General features: G+C 36.3%; 1 protein-coding gene across 1 annotated transcript in view; it reads right to left on the minus strand.

Moving 5' to 3' along the window:
* The window catches only part of LOC120782591 (probable serine/threonine-protein kinase DDB_G0267686), a 144,841-nt gene extending 132,914 nt beyond the window's left edge, over positions 1-11,927 (minus strand). The window contains 2 exon segments of the mRNA XM_040114942.1: positions 10,648-11,798; positions 11,867-11,927. Of these exon segments, the coding sequence (XP_039970876.1) occupies positions 10,648-11,798; positions 11,867-11,927 (1,212 nt within the window).
* Between the last annotated feature and the right edge of the window lie 3,687 nt (positions 11,928-15,614).

A 15,614-nucleotide genomic window follows, 5' to 3' on the forward strand; every position in this document is an offset into this window, starting at 1 on the left:
AATGTAGGTGCATTTCTTACTCGCTTTAAGCCGAACCAAACCATCCTTAACTGCTAGAAGCCACTAAGTTATTGCCACATATATATGTCATCGCACAGAAGCGCAATTTTCCTCAAATACCGCCAAAATGTAAAGTATAATTCAGCATTTTTTTCAATATGGCAACGCTTGCTTTTATAAATCAATGCCTGCCCGGCAGCGTATTAAAAATTCATAAAGAGCTTAAATGAAAATGTTGCAAGATTGAAGTGAAAATATAAAGGGTCGCTACGCGTGCAACGCCAGCACATGCTGCACACAAACACAGGCATGCATAAAATAACACAGCGGCTGAAAATCAGAGGAGAGTGCAGCGCAGTGACATATGTGACTTGGCAGTAAATCTGAGCTGTAGGAGGTAATACCCAAAATGTATATGTATGTATGTGTGCGTGTGCGCATACATGCGCGCCAATTGTCAAAGGTAACGAGGGTAAGTGAGGCAATAGCAAGAGCCTAGTAAAATATTTACGTACAATCAACCTCTGTCATACTTTTTTAATTGACTAACTTATTCATGCTCATGCTGAAAGTACAGAGTGTGGCACCCGCATATAAGCGTCGATACAGTTAAACACACATAAGTGTATACAAAAGCATATTAACATGCATATATGGCATACATATGTATGTATATGAATGTATATATATGGTGTTGTCATATTTTGCTATCGCTGATTGACTGCCCAAACGGTCAATATCGCATGAGCGAGTTGAAAGGCTGCATACAACAAATGCAAAAAGTTGCAAAAAGAAACGAGATGCCAAAACAAACAATAAGGGTATTGAAAGTGACAGCAAGAGGATATGCACTTGATGTAAGCGGTCGCGCAAACAATCACACTTGCATGCTCGAAACTCGAATATGCTCAATGCATATATTGGCAGATTTGCGAAAGCAGGGCGCCGTGAGTGCTACTTGAAAGCAAAAAAAAACAAAAAAGAGAAAAAATTAAAAGGAAAAACAATAAAATTTTAAGTTCATGTAAAAAAAATTCAAATTAAGTCGCATAATATACATTTTAGTGTGTGTGTGTGTGCTGCATGCGCCTTGGGCTAAAGCAAGCAAACAGGGAAAACAAAAAGCGGTGGGAAATGCCGAGCATATGCGGAGCAAGTGCGCAAAGGATAATGGGCAACAGCAAACAGTGCATGGAGTGTTTGCGCACAAGCACTTGTGGTTAAGGGAAGCATTAAAGAGGCTACACCGGTCTTCTGTCTGCTCAACAATCACTTCACTTCCAGCATTTGCTTTGTTTTTCAATACCTTTTCTCACTTTCATACGGCTCGTCGCATTTGCTTGATTACATAATTGTAAGTATATTGGGTAGAAGGAAGAAAGTTTAAATAAAAGTAAAAGTTCCGAGAAACCGTACGCGAGTTCAGAAAATTAAGCATTAAACAAGTTGAGGCCAAAGAGAAATATTAACAGAAATTAAGTTCGAAACAGTATGAGTAAGAGTGCAAAAAATTTTGACGTAGCAAGAATGGGAAGCGATTAACGGTGAAATCTTCACGAAACTTGACGTGAATTCTGGGCTAAGGTAATAATGCAATATCCGAAGAATTTATACAGCTTGGATCGCTAAAGCATATAGCTGCCACACAAACTGAAGAATCTGAATCAAGTACTTGTATGTTCCTGATAAGATATCTGCATGATATATCTCGACTGGTCATTGTCTGACTAGTCAGTCTCCAAAGATGGTACAGGCTGGACCCCTGCAAACATTTAATATACACATAATACTGACACAGACCGATCAAAATCAATTTCTTGTTAGCAATCTTTTGTTTTTGTAAAGTGGACTATATATAAGTATATAAAGTGTTTTTCTTTAATTTAATTTAATTTAATTTTAATTTTGAGCCCATTTTTTATTTTATTTTTAATATTTTAATTTTATTTTATTTTGTTTCATTTTATTTTATTTTTATTTTGTTTTTATTTTGTTTTATTTTATTTTTTATTTTATTTTATTTATTTTATTTTATTTTATTTTATTTTTATTTATTTTATTTTATTCTTATTTTATTTATTTTATTTTATTTTATTTTGTTTTTTATTTTACCTTATTTTATTTTATTTTAATTTTATTTTATTTTATTTTATTTTATTTTATTTTATATTTTATTTTTATTTTATTTTATTTTATTTATTTTATTTTATTTTATTTTATTTTTCATTTTATTTTATTTTATTTTATTTTATTTTATTTTATTTTATTTTATTTTGCGCTTATTTTCACTTATTTTATTTTATTTTATTTTATTTTAATTTTATTTTATTTTATTTTATTTTATTTCATTTTATTTTATTTTATTTTATTTTATTTTGTTTTATTTTATGTGTTTGTTTTAGTAACCTGCAAGTGGCACATACCGCTGCTGTGACGATAGCATGGATGCTGCGGAAGGCATTTTCCACCCCCTCATCCGCAAAAAAAAAAATATTTTATTTTAATTTATTTTATTTCATTTAATTTAATTTTAGTTTGATTTATTTTTAATTTTTTAATTCTAATATTTTTTTATTTTCAAATACATTTTTTTATTTTTTTTAAATTAATTTGCTTTTAAATTTTGCTTAAAATTTTTCATTGACTTTCCTTGTTTTTTCATATTATTATTTCTTTTTGTTTTGCATTTTAAACTCTACTCAACTCTTCTTTGCGCGGTTACTCAAATTAGCGTTTTTTTTTGCTTCTGTTCTATTAGCAATTTTCACAGCAGCTTACGCCTTTCACTCAGTTATAGCAACAACTACGAAAAGTACGAATATTAAATTTCTGTTTTCACACAATTCGTAGCAGCATTGTTAAGAACACACACACACATCCACCTATACACTTTTCTGCTGCTGATTATGCCAGCGTTCCTTCAACGAATGCCCATTTTTTTTAGAACGACCTACGAAATTGCTTTCTGCCATTTTGTTTTTAACAAAAAGAAATGCTTTAGTTATTTTATTCTATTCCTTTCACTATTGAATTCATGCGCCCACACTTTTTCAACGTTTTTTACTTTCGCAAGCAACTCACTTTCTTTGTAATGTAGACGCTTTAGCATCTCCCTGTAATGTTATATGTGCATCTCCTTAGTATATTTTTTGGTTGTGACTAAATCTATTAGTAGTAATTTGCTGCTTTTATCGTTTTTCCTTTGTATATACAATGTATGTGTATGAAATTTTTTTTTCTTGTCAGAAAAGAGAGAAATATTGGGTAGTCGAAAATGTCTTTTCGTATTTTGTCAATGGATGTTGCTGCAGTCGTATACATATCTCCAGTGCTACCAATCACATTGTACCATACCATACAGTGTGGGAGAGGTGAGACTTTAAGCTTTATTAAAAAAAAAATTTAATTCGGGGAAGTTGAAAAAAGTTACGGCTGTTAAAAAATTAGTGAAAATAATGAAGAAATTTTGAAATTTCGATTTACACTGATGAAATAATGCCTCTAGCGGAAAAATGGCAAAAAGCGGTCGACCAAAATGATACATATTTATTTATTTATTTATTATTATAAATATAAAAAACAAGTTAAAATTTGATCAAAAATACGAAAAGACTTTTTCGGCTACTCAATACAATCTCCAGAGTACGAACAATTTTGTTGTCATTGCAACATTTTGAACTCGATATGTAACGTTATATATTTTTTATTTAAGAAGATCAAGTGCAAATTATTTGCTTTTTTGCATTATCATCCCATAGATCCCATTAATATATAAGTAATAATTTTTAAACGCAACTTTAGACCCCAAAAATCTTTGCTGACCTCAGCGTGAAATAAATTTCCAAAAACTATATTATCCCCCCAAATTCAGAAAGTATACTAGCTCGAAATGTATATGCTAATATACACACGCATACTTTATCCCAGATCTGCGTCTTCTTTGTGTTGCTGCACCGACTCGGCATTTGATTGATACATTTTTAATGCGAGTGCGCGCGTTGCAGTCGAAATTTACCGTATCGCTTTTATTCATATTCGCATTTGCTGCGCAACTTTTTCCGCGTAATCACAGCACCGATTGAAAGGCAATTTGCGCGTGTTCATTCCAATCGCACCCAATAACTATCGCATGCAGGTGTGTGTATGATACGTATATAGGTATTGCATGTGAGTGTAGGTGCGCACTCAATGGCATGGGGCGTGGAGAATACAGCCGGATATCTGCAGATAGCGTAAAAGTGTATAATAAATAAAAGCGATGAATATTTTAAGCTCCTTTGAAATGCATACTGTTGTAAAATTACATTTGATAGCTTTCCTTTGTAAGCGTGTGTGGGTGCGTGCGTGCTATATTTTAAAGTTAACGCGAAAGTGTGCGGCGGTGCAACTGAATGTGGAGATTTTTTTCTGTAGTAATGAAATATTAAAACACCAGAAGATATGAATTTCGTTGCTGTATGTAAGATATGTAGATAGATCTGTGAATACAATTGCAGCGAAGTCAAGCAAAAAACAAGGAAAATGTGAAATGCGCCAAAGCTATGCTGTCTTTAACAAATAAAAAGGTTTTTCATAAAATAACCGGTTTTTTAACGGTCAGTTTGTTTGGCAGCTATATAATATAGTGGCCCGATCTGGAAAATTTCTTCAGGTGTTTGAGCGTTGTCTTGAGTAATAATCCATCAAATGAAAAAGTCTTCCAAGAAAGTATTTGATTTTGACCGGTCAGTTTATATGGTAGCTATATTATATGTAGCCTTGCCTTAGGCAATAATCTATGCTACAAATCGTTAATACATTTTCTCAAATAAAAACATGTTTTCCAGCAAAGAATTATATATCAGTTATATGTTAAAAAATCGAAACAATTTATTCGCAGACTGTATGCTATTGTGGACATCGTCGTTCCGAACAAATCAGCAGCTTCTTGGGGAGAAAAAGTGGTGTACGCAATTTCAGATAGATATCCAAAAACAAAGGGACTAGTTGGCGTATATACAGATATCAGCGAAGGACTTAGCCCATATGGAAAGCCAGCGTACCATTGTTGTGCTACACGAACTAATACAGCATCGTCTCCGTAAACTTCAAAAATTTGATTGGTGGCTGGCGTGGCATTCTTTCCTGTTTTATACAAAAGTTTTCAAAATGTAGCGAATTTCTTTATTATTTTGGCTTATTTTTGAACGGCTGTACATTTTTTCAATTTCCACGAATTTAATTTCTTTGGTTAAATGAAGACGTCTCAAACCAGCATGGTATGACAATGTGATTGGTAGATTATGATAATGACTGCAAACGACACCAATTACGTTCTTTTCGACACTACTATCAGATGATTTAAAATTTTAGAGTGGTCTGCCCAATTAGCTCTTTCCACGCATTGCCTGCTTTGGAGAAGAAAAAATTTCAATAAAAGCCTAGCAGTGAGTTATTGGTTAATTACTTCTTCTCAAAATTAAAAAACGTTTTCTCCCGCTTCATAAGCTCGAGTTTATTGATTTTTTTTTAGTTTATAGATATTTAGCTCTCATAAGCATTAAATTTGCTATTTTGGCTTGTTTTCATTTTACACTTTCAATGCACACATTAAACATTTTCTTATAAAGGCAAAATGTTAAAGTCGAGTTGATGGTGTGAGTATATTTTGACAGTTTGAAATCAGAATTTCTTAAATACAATAACAATATTATAATGTTGTAAGTATGACATAAAACTTCAAACTCGAGTTTAGTGTCAAATCAGCCGATCAACATTTCACAAGAGAATACTTCAATGAACATATTTAACCGGTTTGCGTAACAGGAAACATTAAACTTGAGTTTGCACAACAGTTCACTCGGTAAATGGCAAGTCAAAGCCTCTTGAAAACTTCAAGACTTCGGTTTTTATGTACACAATAAATGAAACTTAATTTAGTGTTATTAGTCAGTGGTGCAAATACCTTAAACACCTCAGTGGCAACTCTTATAACTTTTTAGCGTGAGCTTTTAAACTCGAGTTTAGGGTTTCCATCCTCTCAGCGTTTTTATTAACAAGTAAAAGCCTTTATACTCGAGTTGATATATCCGAATTCACACTTTTAAGGACCCTGTGTAATTTCCCATCACTTGTTCGAAAACACAAAACATTAAACACGAATTTGTAACTACAAGTTCAACCCTGAATATGAAAAAATTACAATAATATTAAACTGACAGTCATTACCAACAAAGTGTCATATCATTTTGCATTTCATTTTCGCAACCTCAACTGCATGCCAACAACAATACAAGAGTGAAACGCTTATCAGTGATGCAACGTTGTGCTCCTGACAATTTCCAACACGAGTACTCGTACACTTAAGTTCCGGTGATTCCTGCTAAAAGTTTCAATCCACGAGCGGTCAAGGTGTTCAAGTGAAGGCAACAGTGTTAGCGGTGGCGGTAGCAAACGTTGCAAGTCATCAGTTGACCGAAAGATTGTGCAACAATCTAACGGTTCTGCAACAGTGGCGAAGCATTTAAACGCTGCACACAATTAAACTTTGACTTTGTCCGCAAGTTTACAACGAAAATATGTACATATCTAAATGTGCTTAGCACAAAAACAACAACAACAACGGGCGCTATACGTCGTCGACTGCGTGAACGCCTGCAAGTGGCACGTTGGAGCGCGCCAAGTGATGTAGAGTTAACGTTCGAAGAATGACTGATTAACGGGGAAAGGGGCGAAAGTATTGTCTTTACAGTATATTGTGCATATGTTGCTTATGCGTGTGTGTTTTTAGGTGGTCCTATGTTGTGTAGCCAACTTTGTTTGTTTCTTTATTGTTTTTTTTTGTCATATTTAAAAGCAACTGTTATTTGAGAGCTGGGAAGCAAAAGGCCAACAGTCCAGGGCGATTTTGTATACTCCGCTCAGCGCGTTTGTTTGTGCGTGTGCGTGTTAGCAGAGCTAGCGGGTAGCTATTTGTTAGGGCACTAAAGTGTTCTATACCGTGCGACGCACACACACACACACATGCATAAGTTCAACAACTAAACTTTTCCGGCTTGCAACAAAAAATCAGTTATGTACGATATGTACATAGGTGTGTGTTTGTGTCTATATGTACTTGTAACAAACTTTAGTCAACGCTTCGAATAAAATAAATAATGAAAAGTGCCGCTGTCAGTAGTTAGAATGTAAGCTTGACACTTGCCACTTTGCCGCAAGAAGCAAATTTGACATTGAAATGTCTACTCGAGCTAAATATGTGTATGTATGTATGTACGTACATTTAAACACACATACAAACAAATTCCGCCATTAACAAACTGAAAAAAGTTCTAACACTTCAAACAATTCCGCACCGACGTGACTACCGAACAACAAATTTACTTTCTGTTTACTCTCTCGCTCAAGTAACGGCTCAACGAACTAAATATACATACACAAATATACAGTCATATATAGTACATATATGTATATGCCGCTTTGCTCTCACCGCACACTCCGCGAAAATACGAAAATTATTTGCCTTTGCTGTTAAAAAGTTTGCGTCTACTTGCCACGCAGGCTCGAATTACCGTTGCAGCAAAAGTTTACGCACTTGATTACTTGTAATCATGACAACTTGAATGATTCATTTTACAGACACCACGCGGCGTGTCATGTACTTTCGCACTCAGAGCAGCGTATGAAATATTCATTAGAAGAGCGGGGAGAAGTCAAAAGCCAACATTTGTAATGTCCCAAAAATTGCTGAGCAGTCAGTTGCAAGTAATATTTTTTTAATAATTACTAACTAACAACAATGTCGAAGCGTTGAATTAAGTGCAAAAGCGAGCTAGGTGACAAAGAGAATGGTGAATGGCAAGCTAATTTATGATTTGGCGAAAAAAAAATAATATTTACATAAATTTCTTTGCTTGAAAGTTATATTTTAGTTCAATTTACATATGAAACTATTTTCCTGCTTAATATTCAATATGCAACAAAAATTGTTTCAAAAATAATCAATAAAATAGAAAAAAATACAGCCTGCGTCAAACTCTGAAGGCTTATAAAAGACACAAACTGATTTAACGTTGCGAAAAAACACCGAAAAATCACAAAATACCGCCAGCTCTACCACAAAGAAAAACATAATGGCCTTTTGTTGTTGAAAATTTACGAAACATTAACCCCATTATAAAAGTAAGTCCAAAAACAACACGCACACAACTACACTTGACACATTTGCCACAAATTTGCGCAAACACTCTTGAAATCATCTTTAAACCGTCATCACTTCTACTTAAAGATCAACACTAACACACGCAAGCATTACGCAGTTTGTCACTACTCTATTTTTTGATCAAATGAACTCCCAGAATTTGTGCCCAATAGTAAGAGTGCTCCAGCAACCAGCCATGGCACCTGCGTTGTTGTCGCGTCTCTCCGTTGCCGTATACACCGTTGCCCAACAACATTTATCACAACTTGCTTTCGCTGTAATTTGCACTTAAAAACTTTTATAGCATACTTTAAGGCGATTAATAGTACAATGTAACTGATAATGCACTTATTTGTACACCATGACATAATGCAAATTGAAAATGGTAAATCAAATAGTTTGTAGTTGTAGGGCTCTTTTGAGAAATTAAATTGAAGTTGTGGCTTTATGGGAAGCTGGCGTTTTTTTGCGAAATTCATATATGTACCAAGGATTTTTGCAATACTCGCTAAAAATTATAAGAAAATATTGATCTTTTCTGAGTTCGGGGAACACACAAAGTCTCTTGTGATTTACTACTGGCGAGAAAGATTTTTTAACTAGGCAAGTAATAATGGTTTGCCAGCCAACTCACGTAGCCTTACGTTCAGTCAAGTTCACTTGAGGCTCGGCCATGCTATAGAATACGGAAAAAGAGAGCGGAGTTCCCACATGTTATCAGTCTGCTAAAAACATTACTTTACTGCCATTTTCTGACTGTGATGTTAGGGTTTGTTTCTCGCTAATTTTGGGTTGCTAAAACCAAAAATTATGTAAAACTTTTCCAACAAGTAGGATGTGAGTCAAAAACACCACGATTTACTAAAATGACAAATATTAAACAGTATGTGGTGGAAAATTGTTGAACTTAAATATGAAGTAAAGACACCACACTCATAGCATATCTGTCGTTGGTCAGATTTGTTGAGTAGTGTAAGGCGACGGCACAATATACATACTTCCCTGCAAAGTCATCATTATAGAACGGCCTGAATTTCCGAATTAAAATGTTCGAATGTAATGAAATAGGTAATGGATAAGTGAACAGATTTTTTTATAGAAAGCTCTCTGGACGCCATACACTTAGGAGAGGCCGGGAAAGATTCTTTCAAATATGTCTCAAGCAGATCACGACTTCCAGTCTTGGACCAAGTATCTTTTGGGTAGCCTAAAAACATCCGTTTAAAGGCGAGTTAAAGTGAAAAGGCGAAATATTCCCTCCACAAAAGCTCCCTTAAAATCTGGAAGGACCTCTCCGAGCCGTTCGAATTCAAACGGTGTTTCAGAGAAGTCAACTACCTGCCGTGTGACTTCCTCAATCTACTGCTGGAGAAAATAATTCAAGCTACAGAGCTGAATCGAGAAGGTACAATCTTTAATAAAGCTGCTGACATATGCCGATGGTATTGATATCATTGGCTTCAACATTCGCGGCGTTACTTCTGCTTTCTCCAGAATGGATAAGGGAGCGAGGCAAATAGATGGCCGACGCAACATCTGTTAAGTCGATGTTACGAGTTTTCGAGAGAAAGTTTCTACGGAAGATATATGTATAGTCCTTTGCGCATTACCAACGGCGAAAAGCGAATTCGATGGAACGATGAGCTGCATGAGTTACACTACGAATTGACATAGTTCAGGTAATTAAGATCAGGTAGGTCATGTCGTCCGATTGAATGAAAACACTCCAGCTCTGAAAGTATTCGACGCAGTACCCGGCGGGAAACAGAGGAGACCTCAACTCCGTTGGAGAGATCAAGTGGAAAAGGACTTGGCTGCATTTAGTATCTCGATTGGCGTCAATTCGCGATAAGAAGAAACAATATAGTTATGTTGTTTGCGGTGCTTGCACTATACGTCGGGAATAATGACTACAACAAGGATATACGGGTACGCTACTGCAAAAAATTCCATTTAAAAAATGATTGGAGACAATGTGACCCTAAGACTAAAATGCAAAGGCATTTGGTTCAACTGCTTTGAAAGGACATTAAAAAGTTTGTGCGGATCTAGCACTTTAGGATGCCATCTAACGTTATTCCAATATAGCTAGAAAAAAATCAGAAATGAAAAAAGACTGATAACATAATTGTGAACAAACAACTGTTATTTCTTTCAGCTTTTGAAAACCAAATAGAAAATGCAGTTTTATATTCAAACCCGAAATGTCCATCCCAGCAGAATAGTAAAAGCCTCTTGTGCTGCCAAACCAATACGCCTTACCCTTAATTTAAACAAGACTTATCATAAACAATGCAAGAGGACTAACAGATCAATATCATGCCAAGCCTTCGGGGGCTTAAAACGCATTAGGCCGTATATTGGACTTCATATAGGTATTCCATAAAGCGCAATTGTTTTGCAGCTGTTATCTATGTCTCCATTGTTAGGCGTACATATACGAGTATATCTAAACATATCGCACTTACCTCTTCTTCATTGCTGGCCGTATTCACTGAGTCCATGCTTTGCGATAATCCCAGTGGAGCTAGAGCCATTTGATTTTCCATTGTCGAGCTGCTGGTAATGATTGTGTTGCTGTTGTTGTTGCTGTTGCTACTACTACTGATTGGACTGCTGCTCAACACACTGGTATTGTTGTTGTTGTCGTGCGTATTAAGTGCTGCTGTCGCTGCCGCCGGTGACGGTGTAGTCGATGCAGAGGATGTATTCGAATGTGACGAAGTTTCGTTGACCGAATTGGCTGCTAAAGCAGCAACAGCTGTGGCTGTTTGAGCGCCGACACTTGCGTTTGAAACCGCTGTCGCTGTTGTAGTTGTTGTATTTGCTGTGGGCGCTGTAGCGGTCAGCGATGTGCCGGTGTTTGGTGTGCTGCTGGCTGTGCTGGCACTACTGATGATCAAATGTTGTTGTTGCTGTTGCTGTTGTGCCTGCAATTGCTGACGCAATGACTGCTGTTGTTGTTGTTGCTGTTGCTGCTGATAAACGTGCTGCTGACTCAGCGAATGCTGGGCGTGATGATGATGATGCTGCTGTTGTTGTTGTTGTTGTGCCTGTTGTTGTAACACAACGTGCTGCTGATGTGCGGCGGCAGCAGCAACGGCAGCCGCTGCGGCCGGTGACAACGAATGCGATGCAGCTGCAACCGAATGCAAGTGCTGATTCAACAATGCAGCAGCCGAGGAATTATAATGTTGGGCGGCGACAGCGATGCGTTGTTGCTGTGCTGCGGCGGCGGCAGCTGCAGCTGCGGCAGCGACCTGTGTGTGGTGGTGGTGTTGGTGGTGTTGATGTGTATTGACGGCGGCAGTGGCGGCGTATTGGGCAGCAGCGGCGGCAGCGGCGGGATTAAAGGTCAATTGATGGCCGGCCTTGAGGGCGACTGCGGCGGCTGGTGTGGCGGCGTACTGGACTTGTGGTGTCAGTTGGGCGGCGGCGACGGCGGGTATGACCGAAACGGCGGTGGCGCACTGTCGCTTGGGCGATAACACCTGTGGGGCACTCGCTGGCGTTTGCGGCAGCGTTGGCCTGCGTTTAATCGCAATCGACGAAATGGTGATGGCTTTTTTCGAAACGTTTGACTGGGGTGTAGTGATCTTGTGTTGTTTCTCTACTTGTACTACTTACCGCGCTCACGTTCACTCCGTTTAATTTGCTGGCTTTTACGTGTCGAGTCTCAAGCGTTACGCTTTATCATATACGAATTGATTTGATGGAAAAGTATAGTTGTACCCTTCAACTTGTACATGGGGAATTCAGCATAACTGTAAGTAGAAAACATATATACTGCATATTAAAGAAACTGTAGTTGTGTTCTTAATATATAAATGTTTATGTAAGTAAATCACTTTAAGTACTTATATCACTCTCGCTCGTTCTCAGGTCACTTGCAACTTTTTAAAAATGCATTATCCCCAACTAATGTACGCGTAATGTGCGAGCAAATTTAGATTTTCGCCATAAATTTCTTGAAAACTCATCTCGCCGCACATTAATACCAACTCCCATTCTCTATCGCTCCGCTTATAGTGCTTGTGGTCGTTGCTACGAACTAACGGTATATGCATATTCACCATTGTATGAAAGGATACCTGCTTCTGCCGAACTAATCGCCTCAGATTATTATCCTTACCGCAATGGAAAAGCATTTTGCGTGCCAGCGTTCAATTTATCAATGCAATGAATTTCCCATTGTCGGTTCGAAAGTATTTACCGTGGCGATTAAGCTTGCGATTTACTCTTTATATCTGTATGTAGATATATATTTATACTGAAATATTATTATACTGTGGTTTGAGAGTGCCAGAAGCTCGTTCGTGCATAGTAGCAGCAGCAAATAAACAGTTTTAAATCGTTTTCAGTTGTTGAGTGCTTTTGCGTTCTCTGAGCAAATTTGGCATAGCAGTGTATAGTATATTGTTAATGCCATCAAAAGAGGAGATTTCAGCAATCATAAGACCTATTCCAATTAAACTAATTTGAAATTTCAACTTGAGATTTTTTTATTAAAAATATTGGGTTTTTCCGATATTAGGAAATAGGAAAAAAAGTAAATATTTCAAATTAAAAAAATTCAGTATTTTTGGGGCATAGAAAGGTAAATTTCCAAGATAAAAATAAAAAACCCACTAACTGAATTAGGTGAAAAAGTAAATAATAATCTATATAAACCGCTCCTAAGCCTCAACAATTAAATCACGCCCTCCCACGAATAAAATCAATCTTCACAATTTCTCTAGATGATACGTGAAAACATTTTTTCTATTGCTCAAATCGGGGCAAAAGGAAAACAATGCAGCATCTCTTAGCACTTGTCCCGCATTGGAATACAACGCTGTAAGCTTCTGGGGTATCCACAGTATGATACACTGTAGGAAGCATCGATAGTGAGGCCGCAGAGTCTTACAATTCGCGTCAAGCGCAGGCATCCCAAACGATGACTACTCTTCTTGGACATAGCAACTGAAGTCCATCTGGTATCGCAAAGGATCAAACTGGTCTACGCGGGCCTTATTGGCCTACCAGACTAGCCTAACCTTACATTTTTTTAATACATTTTCTAATACATAATATTTGCAATTCTGTTCTGTTGTGTTCCGTTTTGTTGTACATAATTGAGTACCCCTTTCTTATTGAGAATTTTATAACATGAGATGTTAAAATATGAGAGTAACTCGAATTCGATATGTTTTATGATTTTTTTTCCTGTTAAAAATCCATTATCGATTTATTTCATGAGATTCCATTAATAATACAAGTCTAGTAAGCGTTTGGGTAAAATATGTATGAGGATCATTTATACAGCTGTAATACCATACATAAAGGCCGAATTCAGAAAAATACGCTCCCGCTTCGCGGAATATAAATTCATTTTATTAAATATAAAAAGTAAATCAAAAAATGTGTCCATCGCATCAATATTGTAGTCCAACTCTGAGATATACAATTTTCCTGGAAAAGCCCGAACAACAATAATTAATTTAATAAAACCGATTAATGACGTCCTTGCAAAGCTGCATTACGGCCGCACTAAAAGCGAAAATGTCGTGCAACTTAAGTGCTTTTAGGCATAAACACACAAACGTATATATATGTATATATATAAGTATATATATTTATATTAAACGTTTATATGTTAAAACAAATAATAACACATAATATCGGGCATACAATTTTCCAACAAAACCGATTCTGTTGTCAGTCAATGCCAGCACACACATCAGCCGAACGATCAGCCGCTTCTGATGAATAGCGTGATTTTGCATATTTCCATATGCAAAGATCTGCTGTGTTTGTAATATTTATTGTTGTTGTTACATGATTTTTGTTTTTGCCTCCCCAATCACCCACCTACTCATAAGTCGAACGCTGAGTGTGTTTGCTGACATTATAATCGCTCGCTCTGACTGTCATATCTGTGTCGCCAGTACTCATCCGCAAGCGCGTTCTCTAATGTGAATATGTAAAATATGTATGTAGGTATATATTTATCTAGTCAGTCGCTCAGTATGTGCATATATTTTGTTTATCCTCGCTTTAATGATATTCGAACTTATTGTCATGCGCTTATTGCATATGAACGCGTTGTACGCATTACGAAGCTGGCAACATTGGCGATAAATACGAAAGTGTGCATGTGCATGTGTGTGTGTGTGTACTTTTGTTGGCCACCCACACAAAAGCAAAAAGTACAATAACAGTATTGAGCGCCCCATCGTTGGTGAACTAATGATTTATGCAGTGTTTCGCTCTTCATTTTTATTGGTTTTGGTTTTCAGTAATTATTTCTTTTATGTTTTTTCTACTTGGCGCATATTTTGTATCAACGCGATTGTTTAATATCGTATTTGTATGCGACAGTATTAAATATTTATGAAATCTGTATATTCTACACGAAAATGTTTTATTTTTTTGTTTTCTTAGGTAAAATATGCAAAGAGTTTTCAAGCCGCGTTGGGAGCGGATAAATTGAATTTGAAAGAGCGCGGAATGCAATTTGAGGTAGTCTTCGCCTTTCTTCGACCTTTACAACAGCCCACACATTATAATTATTAGAGTTAGTCAAGCGATAAAAAAGATTTTCTGCACTAACTCAATGTTTTAGACAATCTCTCTTTGATATCAATGCTTTGAAATCAATGTAAGATTCAGTGCTTTTCAAACGGAATTTGCTTGACTTGCGGTATTGATAGTTCTGCTTACAGTGTTAGCATTATTATGCAACAAGAAGGAAGAATTTATATCACTAGAAAATTACCTGAGCTTGGGTCAAAGAAAGGTTAAAGGTTAGATCCTCATATAAATTTTAGTAGTAATCAGGCTCCCTGAGAGCAACGGAATAAGTGGAATAACTGCTTATCCCGGTAAAGTGTCTTTTCATTGGAACTCACAATTTGTGGTGTTTTGTAAAAGCTTTCGAGTGCGTGTATGCAAACACTTTGAGAGGGAGTAAGCAGTAAATAGTTTACGGTATTCTTGGTAGTTGATGATATTATAGAATTTTCAGTGATTTCTTCGAGTTTTTGTGCAACAAGAGGAGCGCAATTTAGTTTTTTGTGAAAGGATAATGTTATTTATGGCACAAGAACGAGTTTTCTATACGAATTTTATTTAGCTTTTACCTTTTTTTATAATAAATCGTAAAAATTAAATATAAGTAAGACATGTGTTATCTTGTACAATATAATATTAGGGCTTTTAGTACGCTGAAGCTGATCTATGAATAAATTGAGTCCCAACTTCTTTATGGAGTAGAATATACGATTCAGAGTGAGTTATTCCCAAAATTGTTTATGGGTCATATGGTGAATAATAGTTAGGTATTGTGGATATGACATGCGATATACCGTTTTTTCACATATTTAGATGATTATTGTCAGCTCTCAAGTACTAATTTATAACTTGAGTTTATATTTTTTTCCGAAAAATAAAGAGT

Source organism: Bactrocera tryoni, chromosome 1, assembly GCF_016617805.1.
Source record: "Bactrocera tryoni isolate S06 chromosome 1, CSIRO_BtryS06_freeze2, whole genome shotgun sequence".
Classification (NCBI taxonomy): Eukaryota; Metazoa; Arthropoda; class Insecta; order Diptera; family Tephritidae; genus Bactrocera; species Bactrocera tryoni.